Source organism: Epinephelus lanceolatus, chromosome 22 (genome assembly GCF_041903045.1).
Source record: "Epinephelus lanceolatus isolate andai-2023 chromosome 22, ASM4190304v1, whole genome shotgun sequence".
Taxonomy (NCBI): Eukaryota; Metazoa; Chordata; class Actinopteri; order Perciformes; family Serranidae; genus Epinephelus; species Epinephelus lanceolatus.
The window spans coordinates 14519245-14546751 of NC_135755.1; the positions used below are offsets into that span (position 1 = coordinate 14519245).

At 41.5% G+C, this 27507-nt stretch overlaps 2 protein-coding genes across 2 annotated transcripts in view; one reads left to right on the forward strand and one right to left on the reverse strand.

Annotated features, from left to right (window-relative positions):
• The window catches only part of poln (polymerase (DNA directed) nu), an 89643-nt gene extending 71571 nt beyond the window's left edge, over positions 1 to 18072 (forward strand). The window contains exons 22-27 of the mRNA XM_078164777.1: positions 8248 to 8358; positions 8591 to 8669; positions 9118 to 9185; positions 9351 to 9412; positions 10427 to 12213; positions 14190 to 18072. Coding sequence (XP_078020903.1) covers positions 8248 to 8358; positions 8591 to 8669; positions 9118 to 9185; positions 9351 to 9412; positions 10427 to 10513 — 407 coding nt within the window. The 3' untranslated portion in view covers positions 10514 to 12213; positions 14190 to 18072. The remainder of the gene's footprint in view (positions 1 to 8247; positions 8359 to 8590; positions 8670 to 9117; positions 9186 to 9350; positions 9413 to 10426; positions 12214 to 14189) is intronic.
• nat8l (N-acetyltransferase 8-like) overlaps positions 14437 to 27507 on the reverse strand; it is a 31484-nt gene continuing 18413 nt past the window's right edge. Inside the window, exon 3 of the mRNA XM_033651725.2 lies at positions 14437 to 24185. Coding sequence (XP_033507616.1) covers positions 23818 to 24185 — 368 coding nt within the window. The 3' untranslated portion in view covers positions 14437 to 23817. The remainder of the gene's footprint in view (positions 24186 to 27507) is intronic.

A 27507-nucleotide genomic window follows, 5' to 3' on the forward strand; every position in this document is an offset into this window, starting at 1 on the left:
CTCACACAAAATAGTGTAAAGTCTGCACTTTAACCCTCATTGCACACAGTACATGGGCCCAGTGTTGACAGGCAGAGGGATGAGGTCAGCCTGCACCAAGACAGATCCTCCAACTTCAACGCTGAGGCCTGTGTTTGGGTTACGACCTCAGATTCTGGCTTGGTATCAAATCCCATCTTCACTTTATCTTATGTGTACCATATCGGCTTTTCCCTTCCTAATTAAAGGGAAATTTGAATTTGCTATTTTTCAACATGGCCCTTTTTTCCCTCACGTTTCTGTGTCGAAGTGACTAATGGGTACAATAATTTTTGAAATCGATCCAGTTCTGAGCGAGATTGCTGCAGCTGGCAACCGCAAAACTGGCTGAAATGTAACCACTCTGAGGCCCTGAACATGAATCCAATGGTCAGCTGTCTGTGCGCATCTAGTTGATGCAGTGTTCCCTGTGCTTTTGCCTTTCTTCTGCCCTTTTCAGCTTTTTTTGCATCAGTCTGATTCACTGACAGGCTGACAAATCAGTCTGATTAGCATTTAAGCTTAGCGCACAAAAGGAGAAACAGAAATGAGGAAAGTAACCAAAACAGCTAAACTCAAGAGGGAGTGAGACCAGAACCAACTTGTTACATCACATAAGATTATTTTTCTTACGCAGAATCCTTTCATGATGGTTTGCGTTATTGTTCACTGGTGCACGGTAAATATTCTTTGTTCTTTCAGCATTGGATTGTGTTGTTAATGTGCTATCTGGCTTATTAGCATCAAGATGGTCTTCTGGTTTCCCTTTTTGAGTAACAAATACAGACAACCTCTGTCTGCTGGTGTGGAGAGTTATTTCCTGTCAGGCAAGTGCAGAGCATTTGTGCTGGTTGGCCATCAGCTATAGTCCTTGCGGTGAGTGCATGTGCAACTTTTTGACTGAGACCCAGGCAATGTCAGGCAACCCAACAGCCAGCTTTTGTTGTTGCCCATTCTGTGTTGGTTTTGCGTGTCTGGGCCTTTAATATATGTCCACTAAAAGTACTTGTTTTTGCCTCTGGCAGACACAGATTGTTATTCTGTATCTGACAACTTATGGAAAGGATCCTTAGAGAGGTAGACCTTTTCGTTAAAGGTCCAGTGTCGAGGATTTAGGGGCAAAATTACATAAAAATAAGAATCGTTGTGTTCTTACCTTAGAATGAGCAGTTTATAACTGCATATGGAGCAGATCCTCTTCCATGGAGTCTGCCACATTTCTACAGTAGCCCAGAACAGACATGTGTTCTTGTGTTCTTACCTTAGAATGAGCAGTTTATAACTGCATATGGAGCAGATCCTCTTCCATGGAGTCTGCCACATTTCTACAGTAGCCCAGAACAGACATATCAAACACTGGATCTAGATAGGGTCATTTGCTTTTCGCTGTATCACGTGGGCCACCGTAGTTCTTTTACATGCTTGGCATAAGGGAGACGTTTCAGTTCTGCAACCTCACTGCGAGATGCCACCAAATCTACACACTGGACCTTTAAACAGTAAGATCCTCTTTTGTTTCACCAAAAACAGCCCCAAAATCGCCATCAGCAAACCCACCAGATTCCATTTAAATAAACAGTAATTTTATCATCGTAAAACACACCTCATTTAAAGTCGACAGAGACAAAATACAACTCACAGAAACCATCTTAGTTCGTCTTTTCACAGTTCCAACAATCACCAACTCTGATAAATAAACCCTTAATTCACCCAGTTAGATGTTAAAATGTGTTAGCTCCATACATGCCAAAATTACTGTTTATTTAAATAGAGACTGGTGGAATTGGTGTTGGTGATTTCTGGGCTGTTGCTGGTTCAACATAAGTGATTTTAACCTTTAACAAAAAAGCCTATTACTGTAGGGATCCTTTCCATTATGTTGTCAGACACTAAAAATGACAATCTGAGCCTGTCAGTGGCATTTACAAGCATTTTTATTGGACCTACATGACAGCACAAACATGCTACAACTGGTTTCATCACAGCCAATTTTTGCGGTTGCCAGCTGCAGTGCTCTCGCTCAATAATGGACCAGTTTAAGAAATTGTTGTTCCCATTAGTCACTTAGACACAAAACCATGGGAAAATAACATCCAGGTTGAAAACTACCGAAGTGAACAGTTATAGTATAAACCAATTACACCACAATTAAATTAGTCTCTGTGCAGTCTCTGAAATCTGTGCCACAAATTCTTTTCTCTCAGGCTGTCCCTGCATGGAAAACTAGGTCTTTAGTTATTTAATGTTGTATAACAAGAGTTGAAAAATAACCTTGTTTTGTAGTAAACATCTAGAATTAGGTCAGGGCAGTAGATGTTTTTTATGTCAGCCAGGATGGCGTACACCTTGCTCACAAACAAGGACCCGCCATCACGCACAGACAGGTGCTCCATCACCCACAGCAACCTATCACCGGTGACACACCCCGCTCCCCACTCATCGCCTCCCATTCTCTGGTGTCAGCTTCCTAATTGAAGCGACGTAATGGACTCATTCTTCCAAAATGCCGCGCACAGATCACAGTGGAAGTGATGTTGCGCACCACAGTCGGCTTTAATTCAGCTCATCACCATGGTGATCCTCCCATCGGAGACGGCGCCAGGATTTATCTGCCCCGCTCGTCCCACTCTCTCTTTGTCTTGCTGTCCTTCAGTCTGCCTGTCTGTCTCACTCTTTCTCTTTGTTCCTTTTCCCTCTCTCCTCTCTGTCTTTCCATTTTCCTGTCTGTCTTACTTTGATATCTTTGTCTTCATGTCTCTTTTCCTTTTGTCTCTCCCCTCATTCCACAGCAGGAATTTACAGCAGCTGATCGATGACATAGCCCTCTGTAACCTGTGCTGACTGGGAGGTAGACATACAGTCTCACACTAAATTTCCTGGCTGTTTTAGCTGTACTCTGACTCCAGGAGCAGAGATTAATGTGTGCCTGGGCTCCACGTCCACTCTGCACTGCTCTGAGTTCATAGTTGATTGGTATCTGATACAGCGATATTTTGTTCAGAACTTGCTGGATGCTGGCAGGCTGAGCAGAGATGAGGTGAATGGTGCGGGCTCAGCTGCTGTCAAATTTGTTGGAATTGTATTGGAAAAGGGCAACATGAAGGTGAGGTTAGTATCACAGTGTGGGTGTAATGACAGAGAAGGAAGAAAAGAGGAAAAGGCTGTGGATGTAATGGAGGAAGAAATGTAACAACACAGAAGGAATGGGACAACATTGAGGACAAAAACCAGGAATATTGTGATAGCTTTATTATATAAACTACAATAGATTACTTCATAGCCAGAGCTGCTGTGACCACACTTCTCTGAATGGTCCACACTCGCTGTCCTTGATATTAATAAGAGATAAAGCCACCACACTGGGTAAGCCAGTCCTGTTGTTCTTCATATCGCGCGCATTTCATCAATGCTCTTGGGATGAATGCCGTTCCTTCACTTGTAAAGACTGCCTGAGATAAAAAGACAACCAGGATATTTTTTTCTTTTTATAACAACTGGGGGAATCACAGAGATGAAAGTCTTCTGAAGGCCACAGCAGACACAGGGTAGCCTAGATCTGCATAGACATGCAAACACCTCGCACACATCCTGGCTCTGACGCTCTGTCAAACTGTCCATGCACATACGCATGCAGATACTTCAACTTGCACACAGTGGAGCTGGCAAAGGCTCGTCATTAATAAAAAAGGGATTTGCAGTGTAGCTGCTGCTTCGTCCTCTTATGCTCTGTTGTGGATAATGAGCCGCACAAATGGCGGTAGCACAGTGCTATGTGGACAACTTCAGTCCAAACACTACACACACACCCAAGATGAGAAAAGTCAACTCCTGTTTTCTGAAATGTCACTTTACCAACATTTTGACAACATTTTTAATTAAGGACACTTGTAATTGCCAATGATTAGTACTAATTTTTCATAATGGGTGCTGAGATATACTCAACATTTATTTTCTAATAACCAAAATGATGTTCAGTGTAGTGAACATCAGACTCAACTCAAAGCCCGTAAAGCCCCTTGGTTTCATTAAGTTGTCCAGCTGTAACTTTACTGATTTAGTTCACTGTCTTAGCGTAATGTTCGGCGGCCTAGCAGCTAAAGAGAAGTTGGTAGTGACCCAAAACAGAGCCTAAAAAGACTTGAAGGACTTACATTCACCAGTTCACTAAAAACACAGACTCCAAATGTATGATAACGTTGCTTCGTAACAGTTGGACAAGTTTGCCATATTAGTTTAACAGGGATGATATGTCGTTGTGTTTAGATTTAATTACACTAATTGCTATTTGGCCTCAGGAGGCAAAGAAGTCATTACGGCAAAATCTAAATTAAAAGTTTGAAGAAACAAAACATTATAAGGTGTAATGACAAGTTTAACACTTCAAAACTAATCTGCTTAATCAGGACTATTTGGATGTAATTTAAATATTTAAATATCACTAAATCATGATTGGTGTATGGAAGGACGTGATTAACTTTTACATAACATAAAATACTAAAGGGCTGATTATAAAAATAGGTTGTCAGGGCCTTTCAAAACTCATTTTGTGATTATTTTTCCTCATTTCTTCATAAGTTCAAAGCCACCAAAAGTTGATATATGATGCTATGTAACTGTTTACCCGTCCTAGTTTCTAGTGCCGCTGCCCATCATGTGAGCTACCACTGTGTCCATACAAACAGTCTGAGCTGGAAAAACACTGGCCCTCACACCTCTGTGTCACTGACTTAAAAAGCTGCCGATTGTGTGATTCACATACCTGTCCATAGTTGGAATCAACGTTTGTGTGACACCGCATAGACCTCACTTCTCCATCATCGGGCCCCAGAACAAAGGTCACATTCCTGGTGAAAAGGTCACACGCATGTGTCATGGGTCTGTTTGCAGTGAGCACACGGTTTTTGTGTTTATTACTGTCCAGTGTGTGCTCATTTCCTATGCATTTATGCTTGTATGTGTGATTGTGTGTGTGTGTGTGTGTGTGTGTGTGTGTGTGTGTGTGTGTGCACATGTGGGTGTGTGTGTTCAGGGAAGAGGGTCATTCAGGTTTCATGCCCTGGTTGGCTTTCCCCATAATAAGGGATACTAGAGGGATTTAGCTGTAAAGCCCTCTCCATTGTCCAGCTGGTGGAATGTACTGGTCCACTGTGTGTGAGTGTGTGTGTTGCATACCTGCATTTGAAAATGTGTGTGTTTGTGTATAATGTGCGTATCACGTCACCACACATTCTTGTGTTGCCCTCCAGTGTGTCACTGTACTGGGAATGTGAGGGTGCTTTTTTTTCTTTGCCTTTGTACGTGAATCATGTGGATACCAAGTTTTGTGTGTACGTGCGTGTGTGCGTGTTGCACCCTTGTGTGTGTGAGGGTGGGTGGGCATGTGCTTCATTCATTGTAAACCTGCTGTTACCATGATCACCTATAATGCTGTATCAACAAATGACTTTTCATGAAACTGTTCTCTTCAAATCGCACTCTGTGGCTTTAGTTCTGCTCAGCATGTTGTGGATGAGTCACTTAACTGAAAGGAGTGAGTGTCTCCATCCAGAGACTGTTGCTGCACACACAGTTGTACGCCAAAACTCAATTCAGTCTTCAGACAGTTTTGCTACTGTTCTTAAGGGCTGAGTATCCATACTCCATACCTGAAAGCTATTGCCCAAAACCCCCCAGTATCAACTAGTATCAAAACTTCTCCTGTCAAACTATACCTGCATTTGATCCTCTTTATGCCAGGATCTTGGACTATCCCAACTCAGCAAACTTTCTGTTGCTGCAGTCTTCAGAGCCACTCTCCCCCCATCTAGCAGTCAGTTCAATGTCTGCCTGATTAGCACGAGCTACCACAGCAGCAGCGGCTAACATCCAACACCCAGCCGTTAAATGGTCCCAACAAACTCACATCAACGCTGAAGAAGCTCAACTTGTTGTTAGCACGTTAATGACTGTTCAGTGACGTTAGCCGTGTGATGCTAACAGTTAGCACTGTCACTGTGTGTGTTGGGTTGGATTCTAACCAGCTGTCTCCAGCGTGGGGCTCACACTTCTGCAGCAGCAGCTAATGTTACAACCCATACAGTCTGTGGTGTCTTTGTTGTGGATGACCGTGCTCTATTTGTGTGATTTAAAGAAGTATTTCACTGAAAGATGTCTTTGTCTATGCAGCAGAAAGACGAAAATAATTTTAAAATTAGTGTTACATGATCAGAGAAAACAGAGAAACAGCTGTGGCATTCGGTTTTCCATAAAGGTAGGAAACCTATACCTACCCTACCAATAAACGCTCCCACTGGTGGATGACATAAGCTGTGTTCGAAACCGTCCACTCACTTACTCACTCACTATTCCCTATTTCATGTTTACTATATAGTGCACTACATGGGGAACGACTGAACGAGATTTTGGACACTAACTGAAATTTTCTGAGCGTCGTTGCATCAGTAGCTGCGCCGCATACTCCTGTGACGCAAGTGGACGCGCCGAGCATCATGTAAACAAACCAGGCGCTTTGAGGATGATCGAACTGTATGGTGGTTGTACTTTTTGTCAATAAATTGTTGAAATGTCAACGGTGTGGACGTTTGGTTTTGTCAGCTACGGTTGTGTGTCTGCATTGTGAGCTGTAATAGCCCACAATAGTGCACAGGCTACGAGCTACCTGGCTTGTGCGAGCTAAGTGGCTATTGTTAGCTCGTAACCGGCTAGCATCCTATTCGTTTCTTTTCTTTTTGTGTATTAAAATAATGATTCCAGTGATTGTTTGGATGCTGCTGACCCAAGTCCTGCTCCTCAGGCAAAGATGGAGGCGAAGGCAAACGTGTCTTAGGCGTTTAAGGCGCCTTTGGTTGATTTGCCGATGTCAACTGGTAATTAGCCTAAAAAAATCTAAGCTAACATGCCAGCTGATATAAGCAAACTATTGGCACAGTTAAAGTTGTTGTTGTTCTTCTTCTCCTCTGGCAAAAGACGACCGCATTGCATTGTGGTATACTGGAGTAAAATGTAGGGTACTTTGTTTGTTCACTCACATTTGCTGTGCATTGTGGGTATTTTATAGTCCACTATATAGTGAATGAAATTAACCGCGGAGAATTCGAACAACACTACAAAATGGCGAACACACTATATAGTGCACTATATCCGTGATAGGGAGCGATTTCGAACACAGCTATTGTGTGAGCTTGTCTATTTTGAAGCAGGAAACAATATGACGTCCGACTGGTGACAAACGATCTCAAAATACACCTAAACAGTAGCTAAAAAATGTTTCTAAAAACATTTAAGGCAAGAAATAGGCAACACAGTTACAACATCTTGGTACATATTTAATGAGCACTGCTTAGTTTTACTGTTTGATCTCATTTTCAGTGTTCACTTTCACAATACAGGAAACAGTATGGCCCCCACCTCCTGTTCACAAATTCACTTATCACAGCCAAACAGTGCACTAAAAGATGTTTCTGAGGACATTGTAGGCAATAAATAGGCAATACAGTAACATAATCTTGGTTTATATTTGATCAGCCCTGCTCTGAAAAGGAAAAGAGGGGTGGGTCTTTCTTTTGATCCACATCTATACTCTGTGATCATGGTGGAGGGCATACAAAAATGTGGAAGTACAATGTATAGTTTGAGCAACAGCCCTAGAACCAGCGAAAATCCGCTGGATGACTTGAAACGTTGAAGCTGGTGAGATGGAAAGAAGTTTACCACAGTTCATTTACACATACTACCCACATTATTATGATACAAAGCTGCAAGTAAATAAAAAATGTCTGAAAAAAATGATAAACCTGTTATATGTCTTGTGACACATGTCCTGATATTTTATAATAGTTGGCCTCTGTATGATTCTAAAGAAAAAGAACTCTCTATGTATGACGTTAACTGATTTCACTAAAATGCAACATTTACACAGTTCCTAAATATAATCTCAGTATAACTCTGTGTTTCACATTTAATACAAGACAAGAGAGATTTTATTGTTATCCATATATATATACACAGTGAATCTTGAAGGAGTAGCGTAGCTGCTGGACTGAATGGGTATAAATACTATTTTAAGCTTGGCTGTGTGAGAGATTCAGCCTTCAAGGACAGATTTGCTTGATTGAAGGCATGACTACCACGCATGAACTGTGCTCAGAATGATGACTATTGATTATGGAATTTAAACATCTTGCATTTTTGCTTCTTTTTTTTTTTTGTTTTGTTTTTTTTTTTGTTCAGGTTATGTGCTCTCCATCATGGGTCGTCGACGGACCCTCCCTAACATCAACTCCAATGATTGGGGCATCCGCATGCAGGCTGAGAGGCAAGCTGTCAACTTTGTGGTCCAAGGTAAGTTGACCGATAGCTCGTTTGCTGGTGTGCATCTTTATTGTTTTTCCTCTGATAATCAGAGAGGTGGCAGTTGTGAGAAATTAGCAGTTTGTGAATAAAGTCAATCATTGTAACTCAGTTCAGTATTTTACTGTACACCTAATTTAATAATAAATCAGCTTCCGTAGTTTAGTTTTTTAACGACCATCCATTCATCCTGCTGATTGTGTTTATGTGTGTGTGTGTGCAGGTTCTGCTGCTGATCTCTGTAAGATGGCCATGATCAGAATCTTTAACCTGGTCTCCTCCTCCAGCTCACTTTCTGCCAGGTACAACCACTAGACATGGCCCTATTGACTCAAGATGCTCATATTATGAGCTACTGCTTCTATGTAATATCAAACACTGTCTCCTTCACTACAGTGGCAAAGTACCCACCAGCTCTTCACACTGTAGTTCCTTCTGAATCTGTACAAGCAAAGCATTAACAAGTTTTATATTTATGAAGAGGAACTGACTGAGTCTGTCACGCCAAAACACTTAAACAACATTCACCACTTTACCAGCCAGATAAATTTGTAGAGTTGAGGAGTTTTCCCAAATGACTGCTGCTGGTACACGCCAAACACTCTGCTAGAGTAAACACACTTGAAGCCAAGAGCCAAAATATACCTGAATTAAATATATCAGGGTATGTTGGGTGAGCAGGATGGAGAATACGATAGAACTTAGTTGAAGCCTTACGTCTATAAAGAATGAATGTGTCTGTAACTGTAGGCTGGTGGCACAGCTCCACGATGAGCTGCTGTATGAAGTGGAGGACTCCCAGGTGGAACAGTTTGCAGGTGAATTTTCAACCTTCAATATCAGTTGTCAGCTATTTCACTTGACACTAATGAACTGTACCATGTCAAACCCTTGGCCTTCATTACCTACAATGCAATGACTATGGTCACTATTATTACCATTAATACCTGCATCTACATCCTTGTGCATGTACTCTGGTGCAGCACTGGTGAGGAGCACCATGGAGTCCCTTCAGCACATAGACCATCTGGGAGTCCATCTTAAGGTAAGCTAGGCTGGGACACATGCCGCGTCTTTAACTGCCTGAAAAATGCAAGGTCAGGCAACCATAACAAGCACCGTATCATAGCCTACTTACCATAAATCCCGTGTTCAGAGCTGATCTTCTTCCAGGTGCTGTTTTTTAAGTGTGTATATCATAGACTGATATTCCATGAAGACAGTGGGTTTTAGGGTGCAAAGAAGCAGCATGGGTCGGGGCCTAAATGGAGCCTGAACTTAAAATCATTCAGTGGGATAACAGTGTCAGCTGATGTGTTCAGTCTTTGTTCAGACTGCATGCAAAGACTTTTTTTGTTGCCACGGGCTCCAGGCAAATGTAGATGTACATAATAACTACCATACTGCATCACAAGGGAACATGGTCCAATAAATGGGCTCATGGTTTATTTATAGTGTTAGCTTTACTTGCAAATGCTGTGGTTGAAACACTTTCTTCTTAAGTACAGTGGAAGATATTATGGAGATATTTCACCCATCAACCCACAATTTTAACACTCAGAAATCATTCTTAGGCGCTATTACATAGTGATCCATCTTTTCAGCTTTTTAGTGTGTAATTATAGAACACAACACAATAAATATTCATAATAAATTAACAAGCCTAAGCAAAAGAAGCATGTTTCATTTCCTATGCATCTATGCTTGTATGCGTGATCGTGTGTGTGTGTACGTGTGTGGGTGTATGTGTGTGTGATTTCATCCAAATTTCTCCAAATTTAATTTCCAGAAGCTTCATGGAGAAGGTAACTGCTTTTTCGATAATACAAATATTTACTCAGTGGATTACTGACTAATAAAATGTGGACAACAAGCCACAGGGCAACAGATTTATTTAACATAAGTATTTTGTAATGATTTTTCATCAGCTTTGTGGCTGTTTTTCTGTCAGGCAGCAGTTAGGTGATCGGAGTAGGCCGCTGAGAAGGACATCTACATATGTATGCTGACACACTGACACCCTTCCCTTTTTGTGTGTGTGTGTGTGTGTGTTTTCCAGGTCCCCCTGAAGGTGGCAGTCTCCAGTGGCAAGTCTTGGGGATCCATGTCTGAGCTTAACATCCCTCCAGTGTCTCCTTCTCTCTGAGTGCTTCCTCCTCCCTCCGTTATTTTTGCTCTCTCCATCTCCCCGCCCTTTTGCCTCTTCCACTGCCACGCTGCTGTATTTAATACACTTCTCTTGCTCTGCTCCCTCGCACTCCCTCTTGGTATGTTCTCATATTTCTGCCTCCGAGTCTCTCTCTCTCATCGTCTTTCTCTTTCGCTCAGTCTGTCCCTCCCTCTCTCTTCGCTTGTCCTGCATCCACATTGCCATGGAAACCAGGCAGCTGCAGCTCCTTCCAGCTCCCAGCTCTTGCTTTCACTCCATCCGTATCCGGGGGCAACGGCAGGAGCCACAGACTGGATCGCTCTCCTCCATCCTGCAAAAAAAAAAAAAGATTTCTTGTCCTCCTCCTCTCCTCCTCCGTTTTCACACTCTCTTGTTAAGACCAACGCTGTTTTCTCTGCCTTGTTGCCAAGGTGAATCTTTGAGAGAGTGCTTGGTATTTATTGGTTCATAAAATTTGTTGTTGATATGGTTTTTAAAAAGGCGTAACGGTTGAGCTACACTTGCAATATGGTATGCTGTGTTCAATAGAAAACCTCCTTGTATCTATTGTTTTTAGGCTTTGTTCATGTTGAATAAATCTTGCTGAGAAGCGTCTCCGAAAGGTTCCCTCCTCATAAACCCAATGACCTTTCTCAGCCAGTTTCATCTCCACGTGCAGGATTTTTCTATGTAGACTACACACCAATCCCTAATTAATTCTTCAAACTAATTTGCGTGTTACATTTTAGGACAGTGTAAAGCCAATGCTTTTATTAACTGAAGTGTAGAAAAATAGAAGCAGCATAATAAGGTTGAATTTCAACAAACGTTACAAATGAGTTTAAGTCATTGTTTCCTGATATTATTCCTGTCACCCTTAATTGTCAGTGTTGATTTAAGAGGGAAATTTCAGATGGAAAAGAGCAATTGAAAGTTTAGAAAAAGTCCATTGTCTTTAGCAGATATTTTAGCATTTTAATGATGTGATATTTTCAAGGGCGCTTTCTCTAATGAGCTTCATCTCTGCTGGTTGCATTCAGCTGATTCAAAGCAGATGATCTAATTTTGCTCAGCCGTGTGCATCCAGCGCCTCGCTTCTCTCCAGCTCATCTTTTATCCGCTCACTTGGCTCTAGCCCACTCTCCCCTTTGTCTTGTTCGTGCCTCTGTCACACACACATTCCTTGAATGCTCGTACACAAGCATATACACACACACTTGAGAAACACACACGCCCACTTTTTTTTTTTTATCCACACAGCCACCATGAATACACTCACATACAGTCACCAGCTTCCAGGCACACTGACCGAGTTTCCTTGTCTCTGGCAGCCACAGCGAGACTCTTTTGGCCCCCTTTTGTACTGTCCTCCAATTAAGACCCTTAAAGCCTACAAAATGGGTCTAGGTAGAACCATACACTTTGTGACATTTCAACAAAGCCTAACCCCTATTACCTATTTAAAATGTCACCTCATTTTGGCTGCTAATTATTGCAGTTGTCACTTTTTCGGTGGGTACAAAGGTGGCATGTGGGATACCCAGCAGATCTGCCAACACTTTGTCTTGTCATGCATTTACATTCCTCTAGTTTCACTTCTTTTTCAGAGGACCAGCCCTCCACTTCTCTAGTTGAACCCACTGACTGACAGGAATGTGTTCTCCATGTGCTGATGTGAGGGAAGCTTTTCTCACCAGGTCAGTATGAGCAGTTCAATGCCAGAGCAATGGACAGTGTTATGGAAATCTGCCCCTCTATTCTCTCATTGTTCTGTGGTTTAAGGGTGCACGGCCTTCCCCCCTTTGAGAGGGGAACGTGAGACTGTGAAAATGTGCAATGTGCAAATTCTAGAGGGCACTCTGCACTTATGGAGTAGGGGTGTTCGAAGTAGGTATGGAGGTAAAACCAAAACTAATAAAGATGTTTTTAAAGACTTTCTAAACTCCTCTATTTGTGTTCTGCTTAGTGGTAGTACATCATATAAGGGATAGACTAGTTATTACAAACTGCCTATTAATATTCCTCATTACTAAAATTTAAAAAAATGCATGATGGAGAATAAGGACTGGACAATACTATTTTATGGCAGGTTCTGATAAAAAATAGAAGAAGATACACTTCATTAATTCCTGAGGGGAAATTCAGTTATACAAAATACACAGTACTTGTACGAGGGCATCCTTTCAATAATTTACCATCAGACATGACTATGCTAAAATCATCAAGCTACTGTGAGCGAGCTTTTGAGAATACCATAAATGTTGTTTTCTGAGCTATCAAACTAATTTGAAACTCAGCAGAGCAGTTTCCAATGATTGATATTCTGTCTGAAGCTCTTGTACCACCTGAACTGTGGAGAGGCATGTGTATAGATGACAGTGTCATCAGCATATAAGTGTATTTTAGCTTGAATGTCCTTACCAAGCAGCAACCTTCGAAGCTGAAGCCAGCACAGAAGTGCCAAAAACTGCAGTTCTTTGAATAGCTACTTGAGGCTGGCTCCAGAAGCAAGTCAGTTCCTACAGAACTTTGAGTGACAGGCTGTCAGCCAATAGTGTCCTCGGATTCTCAGTGAGATCTACCCCTCACTCCCCCACAGCTCCAGCCTCTCGTCCAAATATGGTCACTTCTTGCTTCAAGTAAAACAAGATGGTGACGACTGAATTGCTGGACTCCATGCTTCAAAACGGGAGACCACAAACCAATTGGTGACATCACAGTAGCTACTTCTGTTATTTTACAGTCTATGGTCCTTACACAAATCATTTATAATTTATAATATTGTGTTCAGCAGTTAAAAGAGACTGCTGGGCAGCCAACAATAAAAGAGACTGCAAAAACAGACAGCATACACACCAACTTCAAAGACCGCAAAAGATCTTAATCAAGCATCGGCATATTTCATATCGAATCGAATATAAGTAATCAAGACTCTGAGAACTCCTGATCTAAGATTTTGTTTGGAATTGCTCTAAAATGGTCTGTTGAGCTGTTAAGTTGGTTGGTTGCTTTTAATGTACAACAGGTTTTGACAGATCCAGGGAAAACTGCATTTTCCTACAATGCAAAAGATGTAAAGTTAGAAACTTTAAAATCCATTGTTGAATTTAAGGGCATCATAAAGAATAAGGTGATCGAGGCATGTAGCCTTAAGAAGCCATTATGTTAAATAGGTGTTCTTCTGTTTCATTGTGAATTTCTGTATATCATGTTGGATATGTTGTACTTTAATATGTTGTAATTTTGCACGGCTGCTACTTTGGGTAGGTCTCACTTGTGAAAGAGATTTTGATCTCAATCATGAGACTTCCTGGCAATATGAAGTAGGTGATTGGCCCCATTTCAAATGGTTGAAAATCCTGGCTGTTAAGATTTCTACCAAATTTGAATCCTACTTGTTTTTTATTAACTAAATGTAAGGTGTAGTGATTCCAGTATGTTTTAGTGCCATTTGAAGAGTTTTAAGCATATTTTGATGAATATCAGGATTATATTGTGAATAAGACTTATTTTGGGGAGGATAATTGTGACATACCTGATGGAGAATTACTGTATGTTGACCTTTATTCTATTTCTTGAACATTAGTATCACTTCAAAGGTATGAATGAGGGTATGATTATGCTCATTTAACTTGAGTGATGCCTTCGCTTCAATGACCTGTGCTCTTAACAGGAGCCGAGTGTCTCTCTGAAGACTCCAGTTGTCAAGGGCAACAGCATGAGCTTCCCCTCGCTGCCATGGCGACTGTGAGATGTGTAAGTAGACACTGCAGCACATATCCTCGCGGCCGTGATTGCTGACACTTGTATGAAATCTGATTGTTATCTCAAATGATTCTCAGTGTGCATCGTTTCCCCTCTCTGCTCTGCTCTGCTCTCTTGGCAAAAAAAAAAAAAAATCAGATCACTTTTGCGACATATAAAAGCTTAATGCATCATCATTTTAATTGATACAATATATGTACATCCATGGTTCAATCATAATGCAGGAAATCCCATCTTTACATCTATACAGTGTTCCAAGTGTTGTCAGTATAAAAGAAAGGGTTAATAATCACAATAATAAGAGTAATCCCGGTGCGGTAATACAGCGGTCTTCCAAAGGAATGGCAGAAAGGGAACTGAAAGCTAATAGACCCCAATAAAAACCAGGTTGTCACTGCAGTCTCACTGAGGTCGGGCAGACCGGTTGAACCAACAGGCACGCCTCTTCATCTTCAGCACTGTCTCCCTGGGAATCACTAAATCTGCTAAATCACCACACCACGCTTGACCTTACTACTGTACATGAGAATCTTCTTCTGTCTTTAATTTTAACCCTGCTTTTCCTCTCTTCCTCCTCCTGGAGCCTCTCTTACCCAGTGGGCCCCTGGCACTGTTTTTTCCCTGCTCTACTTTACATGCCTCAGGGCCTCCACTCTCAAATTCCTCACCGTAGCCAGAGCACCCCACTCCAAACTCCAGGTTTCCAAAGTTCCCTCAGTTACAATTTAATTCCCTCCCCCCCCCAAATCCACGTCATCCATCTATCTATCAATCCCTTCTTCCACTCCTCTATCATGGCCGACTGGTTGACCTGCCTGCCTCCCCACAGTGTGGCTGCATATCAATCCCCTGCTGTGCTTTGTGCGGGTCGGTCTCCTGGCAACAGACAACAGCCATGACAGGGCTCCAGGGCAGAGAGAGCCCCGCACATTTTGCAGCAGCTTGCTGTAGCTAAATAGCTCAGTCCAGGGCCACTGACATTCATGGCCATGGCTGGTGTGTGCCACAAGCTGCTGCAGTGTTGGAGGCTCTCTCTGGTGACCTGAGAGTTCAAGCAGACAGGCGGGACAAGGAAGGCTGTGTCTGAACCCATCACTGCAGGACAGAGACACCAAGGCTAAGATGGCGTGCTCCGTCGCCCCTGAAAGTGGCAGCCATGAGTCAGTACAGGATTGTTATGAGGTAATACAGATGAAGACACCTGCATTACTGTGGAATCTTTTATTAGCGCTGTAAATATCTTTTAAAATATATTTTTAAATCTTTTTAAATCCACAGTTTCTGTTACAAAAGGAGTAAAAATGACCCCCAGATGCTATTTACAGTAAAATATACTTTACAACTTTACAGTAACTAACTTGCAGATTCAAAAAAAGACTTTGAATCTCACTTGTGAGAAAAGTCAACATGATTGAGAGTTGAGATTCTGGCAGCTGCAGCATGTTTAGAATTGATTATGTTTAATTGTACTGACAGAGCAGTGGTAGAGAAGTTGCAGTGCACATCTCAGCAGTTACAAGTTAACCAGAAGCCTTCCAGGTTAAATATATGCTCAGCAGATTGCACTTTCAGAGTTTGGCTGCGCCATCTTTTCCCTGTCTGCTTGAACTGCTCATTCTTTAGCATCCATCATCCCTCTCTTGTCATTTCCCCCTATTCTCCTATTGACATCTGTACAAATATGCAGAGGTACACCTGTGTACTTCAACTTTTAAAAAACACGTCTTTGACACCTCTTTATAAAGAAAAATACAAAAAAACAGAAACGTTTTACAATCAAACACCCCTCCAGGCTCCGATGTAACGAGTGGTAATGTTGCAATGCTGATAATGTGATGGCATCGCTGCCACTAATTGGTACAGTATAAGGAATATAACATCAATGCAGCATTTCATGTTTTTAATAAAATCATTGTTGATAGTGTCATTATTTTGTGATTTTCTGTTTGTTTGTATTTATTGCTTGATTAGATGGCACGTGGGCAGGATTTTTTTTTCCCAAATAATACCAACAGGATTGTGTTGAACAAAATATAGCCACATAAGGAATAAAAATGCAGCAGTTACTGTCACCTTTGGCAAATTTTCACCTCAAAAATTAGCCATGGGTCGTAGCATGAATTATACATTAACGTATCATGTCTTGTATATATGCTTATGATACATACAGTCAATAATACAGGAGAAAGAGAAACTTTATCCATACTCTTCATAGGAAATGTAAAAAATCAAAACTAGCAAAACAAGACACAGTTGTGCTACAAGTGCTTATGTGTTCTTGGCACCTGTGGCCTCAGTCCAGAGTGAGTCCTTCTGTGTTTGCCACAGTGGAGCAAAATCCTCACCAGAGGTAGAGAGAGAGAGGGAGTCCATGCTGTGGAGCTCTGTCGCCGCAACCCCACCACCACCACGCACACAGCCCCCCATTTAACTGCCAATGTGGCACATTCCTCCCTCACCCCTCGCCCTCCTCGTTAGGTGGAACATTCCGGGTGACAGCCATCTTCTGAGACAAAAATGAACTCCATTAGGATAGGTTAAAACCAGCAAAGATGACAGGTTGCAGTAAATAATACATTGACAATAGGCAGAGATACGGCTATTTACAATCACACAAAATGTCTAACGTCTAATGTAGTGATTTAGTCACTTAATGAAAGAACCAATAGCTGCTTTTCACCTTTTTTTCCCCTGTTCATCTCGTTCGTAAAGTAAAAAAGCAACCAAGAAAGATTAAAAACATAAAAATCTTTCTAAGACCTTAAATGTTGGCAGTTTACATTCATGCCTGTGAGTGTTCGCCCCCGAGGCTGCCGAGCATGGACACACACCTTCAGAGTAACACACCCACAGGATCTGTACATTTGTGCAGTTTTGACTTCTATGCTCCTTCACCAGCAGATCAACTGAATGTAATATTGACAAATACTGATATTTTGACTGTTTGGTTACTTTAAAAGCCAGAATTAAACGTGACCAGGATTTTAAAAACTACTGAAGCTTGTGCCTCTGTGTCTGCCATCAGAGAGAGAGCATCAGATGATCATTTTTGGGTTCTAAAGCACTCTAAAATATAAGAGCCTTCTCCAGCACGAGAGGCCTTTATGCAGCATACCTTCTCAAACCTCAACCAATAGGACAGCACACTCACACTCAAACAAATCACAGAAAACTAAATTAAAAAAAAAAAAGTGTGGGATTGTTTTTGGATTGTACATCAGCAGAACATTTCAGAGGAATGGTTTGTAACTAATTACACTCTGGTAGAAGTTGCATACAGTTTAATTACTACATTCTAACATCAAGTATGCGTTACCAGTTTAAAATGGGAGGTGAGATGTCACAGGGCATAGCATTCACATGAAGTAAAAAACAGACATTGCTCAGACGAGAAATAAATGCATTGTCATCAGTGCACTTCATCTTTACAATTCAAAATCACCCCGTAACTACCTTAAGCCATGCAGTCCACAAGATATTTGAACTCCAGCGTTTGATTCCAGTGCATAAGGCCTTGGCAAAGGCGGTTTGAAAGATATTACCTTTGTTCAGAATATATACCAGTAAGGATAAGAATTTTTTCCCAAAAATACATGAAGGAGCATTTTTAAATTTCATCAGGCAAAAACTAAGATTGGCAGCAGCAGAAATGGCTCAGAATTGACAGACTTCACATTCTTTGACAAGTTTATTTTACAGTCCACCTCAGCAGAGCCCACCTCTCACTCTCAACCTTCAGACCTCACACAAGTCTAGTGTGACGAGTGGGCTGAATCAAACATTGAGGACCCAAACACACTGACATAAGTTATTTAAAACTCCAAACGTGTCTCTGCTGTTGTGTTTCTGTGAGAAAATCTAAAGCCACAGCACCACTGACACTTAGTTTGCACAACTGCATTTATTGTCTGCTCTATGGTCTGATTCTTTACAGACGAATCTGGCAAAGCACTTCAAGCAAACAAGTCACCATTACTGCGGTGGCTACTTTTACCTTTAGTTTTTGTGTAATATTACTTTTGACAATATCTGGAAGAGCCTGTGCAGTTTTCAGCTGCTCCAACAGTAGTGTTAGACTTCAACTAACTGTGAAACAAGTAATAGCAGCTAAGTTAACACTGCTTAGCTAACGTAGCTAACATTAGTGGGCTAATGTCTAGGGGCTGCGGTGGTCCCACAGAACAAATTCCCTCATACAGCTAACTTTGGCGTCACTGAGAAATATAATGTTAGTTGCTTTTTCTAGGGCAATGACCCGTATAATTTGTCTGGTGTTTCAGTTAAATTGATTGTTTCCTGTGTAAACTGATTGTTTATCTTCTCTTATATGCCAAATAAATGTCAATAAATCAGTATCAGAGTATGTTTTACATCAATTTCCCTGTCTTTTCTCACTTTGTAAGATCAGATAAAACAGTTTAAAATGTTTGATGACTCATCCTGCCCTCAGGGGGGTTACAAAAGTTCATCAAATCTATAGAGACTTTGGGCGACTAGTTGGCAACACCAGTCATATAAAACTGCACAGAGCAATATGGAGAGCTCTGAAAAGATATGTTAGTTTGGATATCAGTAGGCAAAACCTTTGTTTTCATTTCCAATCATTTTTATTTCCAGTCTCCAGATTGTGGAGGAAGTTTAATTTATTCTTCTCTACTTCGTCCTCATCCTGATCTAACAGTGAGGGAGGTGTGTGTGGAGCCAACAGTCCAGTCAGCAGCTGACTTTGCTGTAGCTCTGTATCGTGCTAAATTCTAAGCCCAACTACTTTTTAGTGGTCCAATCAAATGTGACAGACTTAAATGAAATCCCTTTTGTTACTGTATACCACTCAAATATTCCACTTCACTGGGAAATATGTTATAGAACAGAAGCTGAAGACCCTCTAACTTGAAATGTGACTATGAAATTAATGGTGACTCTCAGTTTAATGTGTCGCTGTTGCGACTTTTATTTGGCACAGTCAATAAGTTTGTCATCAATTAGATGATTTACAGCATCCACAACCTTTGCTGCTCTCACGCAGCTGCAAACACTGCAACTTCCCACCGCAGTAATGGTGGCGCCACAAGATGGTGGAACACACAAAGCTGTCGCCAGATTTATGTAAAGACAGACCAAGCAAATCAGCAAAAAATTAGTATAGTGTTCATACTTTACTTCGGCTGTTGTATCCTGTTACCTAATGTCTTTCTTGGCTTAGTAGGAAGTTTGTAGCTACTGTAAGAAGGCCAGTGGTGGCTGTTGCTCCAGAAACGTCACAAAACACAGTCTGGTCCTCTTTTGACTCTCCAGCAACAACCAAGTTCAAAGCAGATGCATGAAGGTGGTGCGAGGCATCGTCCACATGTTGGCCCTATGAAAACATGCCTCTTTACAACAATACTGTCTGATGCTTTCAGTGCATTTGTGCCTTGCTTTTGCTTTGTAGGATTTTATAGAGAAATCTTAAGTTGGCTCTGATTTAAAGGACAAAGAACTCATCAGTAGCTAAACCTCCGCTAGACGAGGTTTAAACAAAGGAAGGGAAGGGGAAGAAGAAGCCTTAGTAACATGGGAGCTGACATACATAAGCATCTCAATGGCTTTAAGTAGCTAAAATCAACTTTTGTCCATTGTTGGGATTCTGAATGTACATCCCTACATATAAAAAAATATGTTGTCGAAGGTTTAATCCAAAGTTCGATGCAAAAGAAAGAGGTGTGTACTGTATATTTTTAGGCATGTAGCTGACACAGGTGGAGGTTCAGTATGGCGTTTGAAGACACTTTTGACAGGAAACAGGAATAACCTGTGTCACCTGGAGCAAAATCTAAACATTTGACCACTGCAAATTACCACTCCCACAAAAACTCCTGTCCCAATCCCAGAAAAATGGCTCCTGTCCCATCCCTTTTCATGTTTCGTTTGGGGTTTATTGCAATGATTTTAATTTTATGTTCTCACCATCTTTTTCTTAGATGACTTCAGGTTCTACTGCACAGTTTCATTCATATTAAAACTGCATATTTATTTATAAAAACAGACCTATTGTTATTACGATTCCCATCCCACCCACTCCCGTTGGCTTTTTTTTTCTTGTCCCGTCCCAGTCACATGATGAATAGTGAAACTGACTCCCATCCTAGAGGATTCCCAAAAACTGTTTCCTTCTATCTGCAAATGATAAACTTAGCAAAGGACTTGGTGGATGAAAGATTTTACACTACGCACTGCATGGGAATAGATGTTTATCTCTTGCATCATTCGCCCAATGCCCAATGATGATCTTCAAAGTGTTTGGGACCATTACCACAAGCTGGTTTAATCGAAGAGGACTCCCACTGTGATCAAGGAAGGAAATTAACTTTTTTGTCCTCCTGCCAGTGACAGATAAATCTGAATATCAGTAGCCGCTTGCAATTTCAGTGAGGCCTTTAGAGTGTGATGCAACCATCTCCTTAAGATGAGTGAGCACTGGCTTGTAGTTAGAGATGTTCTGATACAAATTCGTTCTTACTGATACCGATTCCAATGAACTTGCATATCGGCCAATATGAGTACTGGTCTGGTGTCTCTGTGGTTTACAAAAAACAAGACAGCTTTATACTACCAACCCATTTCCATGTCAAGAAGCCAAATAAAATGTGTTAAAAATGGAAAAATGGGGTGCATCCCAGGGCACTTTGCTGGGGGTCTTTGCCTTCTTTCCCCTCTTTCATATCTTTTTTACTATGACAATAAAGTGGAGGCCAATTAAAGTAAGTTTCTAGACCACATGCATAGACTCACGTACTTGCCGATACCCAATCCAGCAGTAGGCAGTATCAGAGATACTGGTATCAGAACAACTCTACCTGCGGCTGGTATTAATTTCACACTCCTAGAGAATTATAATCCCTTAAAATAAAATAAACCATGATAAAAAATTACAAGTCTATGGTTCCACTGTATGCCATGTGCTAGGAGTTTCTCCCCTAAAAGTTATTTTTGCATTCAAAGACACATTTCATGCAAATGATACAATTTTTTTTCCAAACAAAGAAACACACATTTCTTTTATATGTTCATTTAAAAAAAGAAGCTTATTTTCTTTTTATGTATATATTTATATATATCGTATATAAATTAGTTGTTTTTTTTTCTTCTACACTTTTCCAGGGCAGGCACCGTACACACACCGGGTACAGAGGCATGCCACACTTGCATTGCTTTTTGCATTCTACAGTTGGTTGGCTGGCAGGCATGATGTCATCCAGACAGTGCTGCAGCTGGTGAGTGTATCTGCACCAACTCTGAACACACACACACACACACGCACATTTTCTCTCTCTCGCTGCCTGTGTCTTCTGCATACAACCATACATCAGCCTTGCAACCTGACACTGGCCTGTCCCAGCACGTCACACTGCCTAGATGACATCAGAGTAAGGGGGCGGGGTCTAGGGTTGGTCCAACAAGCTTCAAATGGAATAATAAAAGCAGTGCAGCAAGGCTCTGTGGCGCATGCAGAGATGGGTGGGGGAAATGGGTGTGGCCTGGGACAGGGAGGGTCAAAGGTCAGTGGAGGGTTCAGATGGAGGGTGTGGGGTCTAGCCCAGGGTTGCAGACAGATTCGTGAATGGGAGGTTTGGGAAGGGGGAGGGTGGCAAGGCAAGGAGGGTCATTGCTAACTTCATGACGATTACATTTGTATTCAATTTTTTTCTGTCTTTTTTTCCATCTTATGTGATTTTTTTTTGTTGTGTTTTTCTTTATATTTTACTTTTTACAAATGGTGTGATGACGTAACTTAGGCTCAGAGTTGTGGATGGTTGAATCTACTGCTGGTTGTATGGTCAGAGGATGGAGATGGAGATGGAGATGCAGAGAGGTGTTATGGGAGAAACTTTTTTGTTCGCTACATGAGTTTTCAACTGTATACACAATATAAACACATGGGGGAGGGGGAATACTAATGCCAATATATTGGTTTAAATAATTATTTGCTGTTTGTGCTCAGTTATGTACTGTAGGTTTGCAAGTATTGCTAGTAGTCATGTCTTACCCAAGTTGATCCCCAATAACCTGGATTAAGTATGTGGAGTGTGGTCTACTTTTAGCTACTTGTAGTTGTCGTAGTTTTGACAGTAAAATTTGCATATTACAATGTGGTAATATGTGTTTAAAGTTATAAAATTATTAGTCAAATATATTCAAAGTGTTAGAATGTACCTTTCAATCAGTAAACATTTTATAAGTACACATAGAAAGTAGTAATGTTTACTTAGATAACACTTGACTCGTAGCAAGAAAGGTGCGCGTCTGTTCACGCAAAATAAAAAATTCATCATACACTGTTGAGGCCTAATGTCTAACCATGGCCTCATCAAGCACACACACACACACACACACACACACACACACCCCCACACACACACAGTCATATACTCTCACATACGCACATACACACACACACACACGCACAAGCTCTGACATGCAGCTATATTGTATCATGGGATCTGTCAGCGAGAAACTTCTGCCCTCCTGTCACCCTCAACCAATCAGAGGCCCTCTGAGAAAAGCTGTGATTAATAAAACAATAGAAAGGAAGCAGAGAGATCCAATCAAATAATTAGTGAGGACAGTGAAGAGGAGGAGGGGTTGTGAGGAAGATGCACTGTGTTGAGTCAGGATGATACACAGTGCATATTCCGGTAACCATTCTGTCATCCTTCTCTCTCACTACGGGGGTCAGTAACACACTCTCACTGTGCTTCAATATGGTGTCTTGAGAGACTGGCTAAAAGCCAAATGACTTGGTTTGTGTGTGCACGACCACACTGTCCACAACGTGCACACAAAATGTAACATTGAAGAGCTTTTATAAAAGAGAGTGTGTACCACAAGCTTTCTTATGTGTTTTACTCTCAGTACCCGCCCCTCCCAACCCATCCACTGCTCTGTCCACCCCCAATGACTCAGAATGCAAATGTCTCATTGCACTCTCCTGAGTCTAACCCGTCTGTTGAATTTTGCTGTGGGGAAATTAGGAGACGTGGGAGGGAGGGGAGGGCTTGAGGTAATGGGGGAGGGGTAAAAAGGGCATTGTGGAGTAGTAATGAAGGGGAGTATTGATCAAAGTCACATGATCTCTAAACCAAAGGGGCAGGGGAGGGTGCCTAGTTGGGGTGCCAGTTGGATGTCTTCTATAAAAGCCAATATCTTTTTTCTCCCACAGTGAAAGGGGAGGGGTAAAGGTACAAAAAATAGCTTAATAAAATAGAGGAAAAGAAATAAAACTCTTATTTAAAATGTAAAAGTATAATACAAAAACAACAGCAACAAAAGCATAATAGTAATGAAAACGTTAGTGACTTTAAAGATGAAATAGTAGAAGTGTTAAGTAGTACTCGAAGTTATCTCTAATGACACAAAATAAATAAAAGCTGTCAGAGGAGAGGATGCGGTCGGGGCTCTCGGGTGAAGGAGGGTCGTTGCTCTCTCTCTCTCTCTCTCTCTCTGTCCCTCTCTTTCTCCATCTCCCCCTCTCCATCTCTCCCTCTCCCTGTCACCTCTCACTCCTCACGGAGCTGCAAGCGGTAGCGGCTGTAGCGGATCTGGAAGAAGAGCCTCTCCAGCGGCGAGCGGGTCATCCCGGGGAGCCTGTAGTCCTCGCTCTGGCCTGTTCGGCGGAAGCCCAGCGACTCGTACAGCTTGTGGGCAGCCAACTTGACAGCCGTCGTGCCGAGGACCACAGCAGCGTAGTTGTTGCGCACGGCAAACTCCAGAACACGACGACCCAGTGCCTTCGCGATGCCTTTGCCGCGGTAGCGCGAGTCCACTGACATGCGATGAAGCTCCACCGTGTTGTCATCCTCATGGCCTTGTGCCGCCACGATCCCCACCACACGTCCGTCAAGCACTGCGACCCAGAAACAGGAGCCTGACAGAAACAAGATACAATAAGTTTGATTAATTGACTTGGTTTGATTGAGCAGATCACTGCAAAGGCTGGAGTTAAAGATAAACACCCAAAGGCATAGTTCAACATTTTGGGGAATATTGCCGAGAGTTAGATGAGAGGATTACTCTCATGTTTGTGCAGTAATTTCAAAGCTGGAGCCAGCAGCTAGTTAGATTAGCTTAGCATTAAGACTTGAAACAAGGAGAAACAGCTAGTCAAGTTCTCCAACAGTGACAAAATCAGTTGCTTCTTTTACTCTCTTACTTAAGCTGTCTCTCTTTTAAACTTGGTGCCAACTAATTTGTATTGATGTTCAAGTGGTGCTTGGACGGAGTCAGATGGTATTTTGTGGTAGCCTGTCATTGCATTGCACTGGCAAAGGAGCTAAAATTGGTGTGTTCACCTGGATGATGCATTGCAATCACTGCTGATTTGAGTTAGAGCCGACAAATACCTGTAACTACTGCAGAGTCATTAGCCCCTGGAATGAATGCCGATTATAACCTTTCCCATTACATCAAAAAACCAAATGTTAGCTGGTGTTTATATGTCAAGTAGGAAAGGGGCCTTAATGAGCTTTAGAGGTGTTGGTTGATGGATTCATGACAGTCAAGCCAAGACTGTTTCCTGTCTTTATGCTAAGCTAAGCTAAGATGGTTGTAGCCACATACTTGGCATACAGACATGAGCATGGTGTTAATCTTCTCATTCTACCGGCAAGAAGGTGAATAGGCATATTTACCAAAATGTTAAACTGTTCCTTTGAGATATAAAGGTAAGGAACAGGGCCTAAGGCCTTTAAGCATGCTGTTTAGTAGTTCAATCGCTGTACTGTCCTTTTATAAATCAGTTAAAACAAAGAGTTAATGGAGACCCTCACAGTCAGCTGCACCAATATACTGTGAAGTTTAAGACCACATTTGGGGAAATTGGAAATGTTGAATCCAAGTATGTTTCTGTAGTAAAACATTTGCTACTAGGGAGAAATTCACGCCCTTATATAATGGAACACAAATCACTGAGGGCTTATTTAACCAAACATGCATCATTTTGGGTGAATGGATGAAAGGAACAAATGGAAAGACAACGGTGGTCGAATGAGAACACCCTGTGTTTCCATTAGCAGCATGTTGAATCATGTTGTAATGAATGCTCTGAGAGGAGAGAGAATAGGAGAAGGGATGCAGGGAGTCGATGAATGAGGAGGGCAGAGACTGTTGGACCAGTGCTTAATGGCACTGGCCACTCTGTGCTGAATGAAAGGCATTACACATTGGTCACTAAGGGATCACAGTGTATTGGAGCAGACAGACAAATTTTGGGGGATTAGATAAAGAAATATGGCTTTGTTTTCACTGTTTAATACAAACCTCATATTTTGACGTTAAAGCCACATAGACAGGGAAAAAACATTTTTTACAGCAGCTCATACTGTAGAGGTATTTGCTGTATCACAGAGTTGATTTATCAGCCAGACAGATAAACAGACTAACACATATACAGACAAACAAGGTTAGACCAATACAAATAAAAATGTCAGCAGACAATGCTCCTCCACCACAATATCACTGAGAGCTTTAATATCTTCCCATTTTAATGTTGATCGATATTCATTCTGCAGTTTTTAAGATGTTGACATTGAATGATTGTGCTGTGAATTATTTTTCTTTTTGCTTTTGAAAGAGTTTAGGTTTTCCCTTGTCAGCTGATTAATCTGCCTATCATTTTCTCAATTTATCAAATACTTGTTTGGTCTAGAAAATGTCAGAAAATCATAAGAAAAAGTTGATCAGTGTTTCCTGAAGCCCAAGACGATGTCTTTAAAGGTCTTGTTTTGTCCACAACCCAAAAATATTCAGTTTACCATAATAGAGAAATATCGAAACCAGATCGGAAGCTGTGTAGACCATTAATAAAACAGAATGCAATGATCTGCACGTCCTTTTTTGACCTATATTCAATTGAATACAGCACAAAGACAAGATATTCAATACTCAAACTGATAAACTCTATTGTTTTTTGTAAATGTATGTGCACACATTCTGAATTTGAACCAAAAGAGTTGGGACAGGAGCATGTTTACCACTGTCTTACATCACCTTTTTCTTTACAAGCAGTCAGTAAGCATTTGGGGACTGAGGACACCAATTGGTGAAATCTTGAAAGTGAAATTTTCTCTCAAGATTCACCGGCAGGACCCCGAAATCCTTGAACTTTAAAGACTGTCTGTGTGGAAAATGGGCCAAACTCTCGTCTAAACACTGAGAGATCAGCGTCTTCATACAGGAAGTGTCTTGAAGCTGGCATTGCAAACACAAGCCTCTTCAAGTATGAAAGAAATTTCAGTTAGCTGCATTGGAAATAAGTTAAAAAGACTTGTTGAGTACTTATTTCTACACTATGCCGAGAAGGATATGCAAGTGATTGCGTTCTGCTTTTATGTATGTTTTAAACAGTGCCCCAACTTTTTGGGAATCAGGGTTGTAGCTGTCAACTGATCATTATATGTTGCAGCTCTACGGCCGTGTCACTAGCTGCAGATGTCTTTAGCCTAAATGTCTGCATTTGTTTTAACTTCAGAGGTAGACAGTTTACACACATTTGGAATCCCTCCGTTATTTATGGTCACCAACCAACATGTTTCTTTTGAAATAATTCCCCTTTGAATCTCAATCAGGTAGTTTATAAAACAAACGTAGGGCTTAGGAGCGTGCCCCTGCTTAATTTCCTTTACTGATCATAATCTTTCAAGGAAAATGACCCTCTCGACCTCCTGTTTTTTTATTACGTAACCATGTTCAAACCGCCTCTCCATCAATGTCAGCAGTATTTATGGCATGTGTTGGCAGTGGTTACACGGTTTTGTACTAAAATGCCATCTGTTTGTTATAGATAAAGTAAATCTGACTATTCCGTGACTGGCAGCGGCTGACCGTAAAAATCTGTGTCCGTCTGTCCATGAGCTCTGAATCCTAATTCTCTCTGTGTCCTTACTCTCCTTGCCTTTACACATAACCTCTTCTCTCCTTTATCCCTGTTGTATTTCCCACTCTCACACGGTGTCAAGAACACACACACAAACACATGGTGACATTAACATCATGCTTCTGCTGGAGTCCTGTGTGTTAGGAGGGATTTGATGCCCCTGCAGGCCTGTGTTAAGCTGATCCGCAGGCTTCTGTTACTGAATCAAACAACTGTCATATGTAGGTTGCTGTGGTGACAGGAAAACCCGAGTACCCCCCCACCCTGAAAGCTAGACAGGGGTTTGGCATCCCCGGGAGACTATCTGCAACCAGTG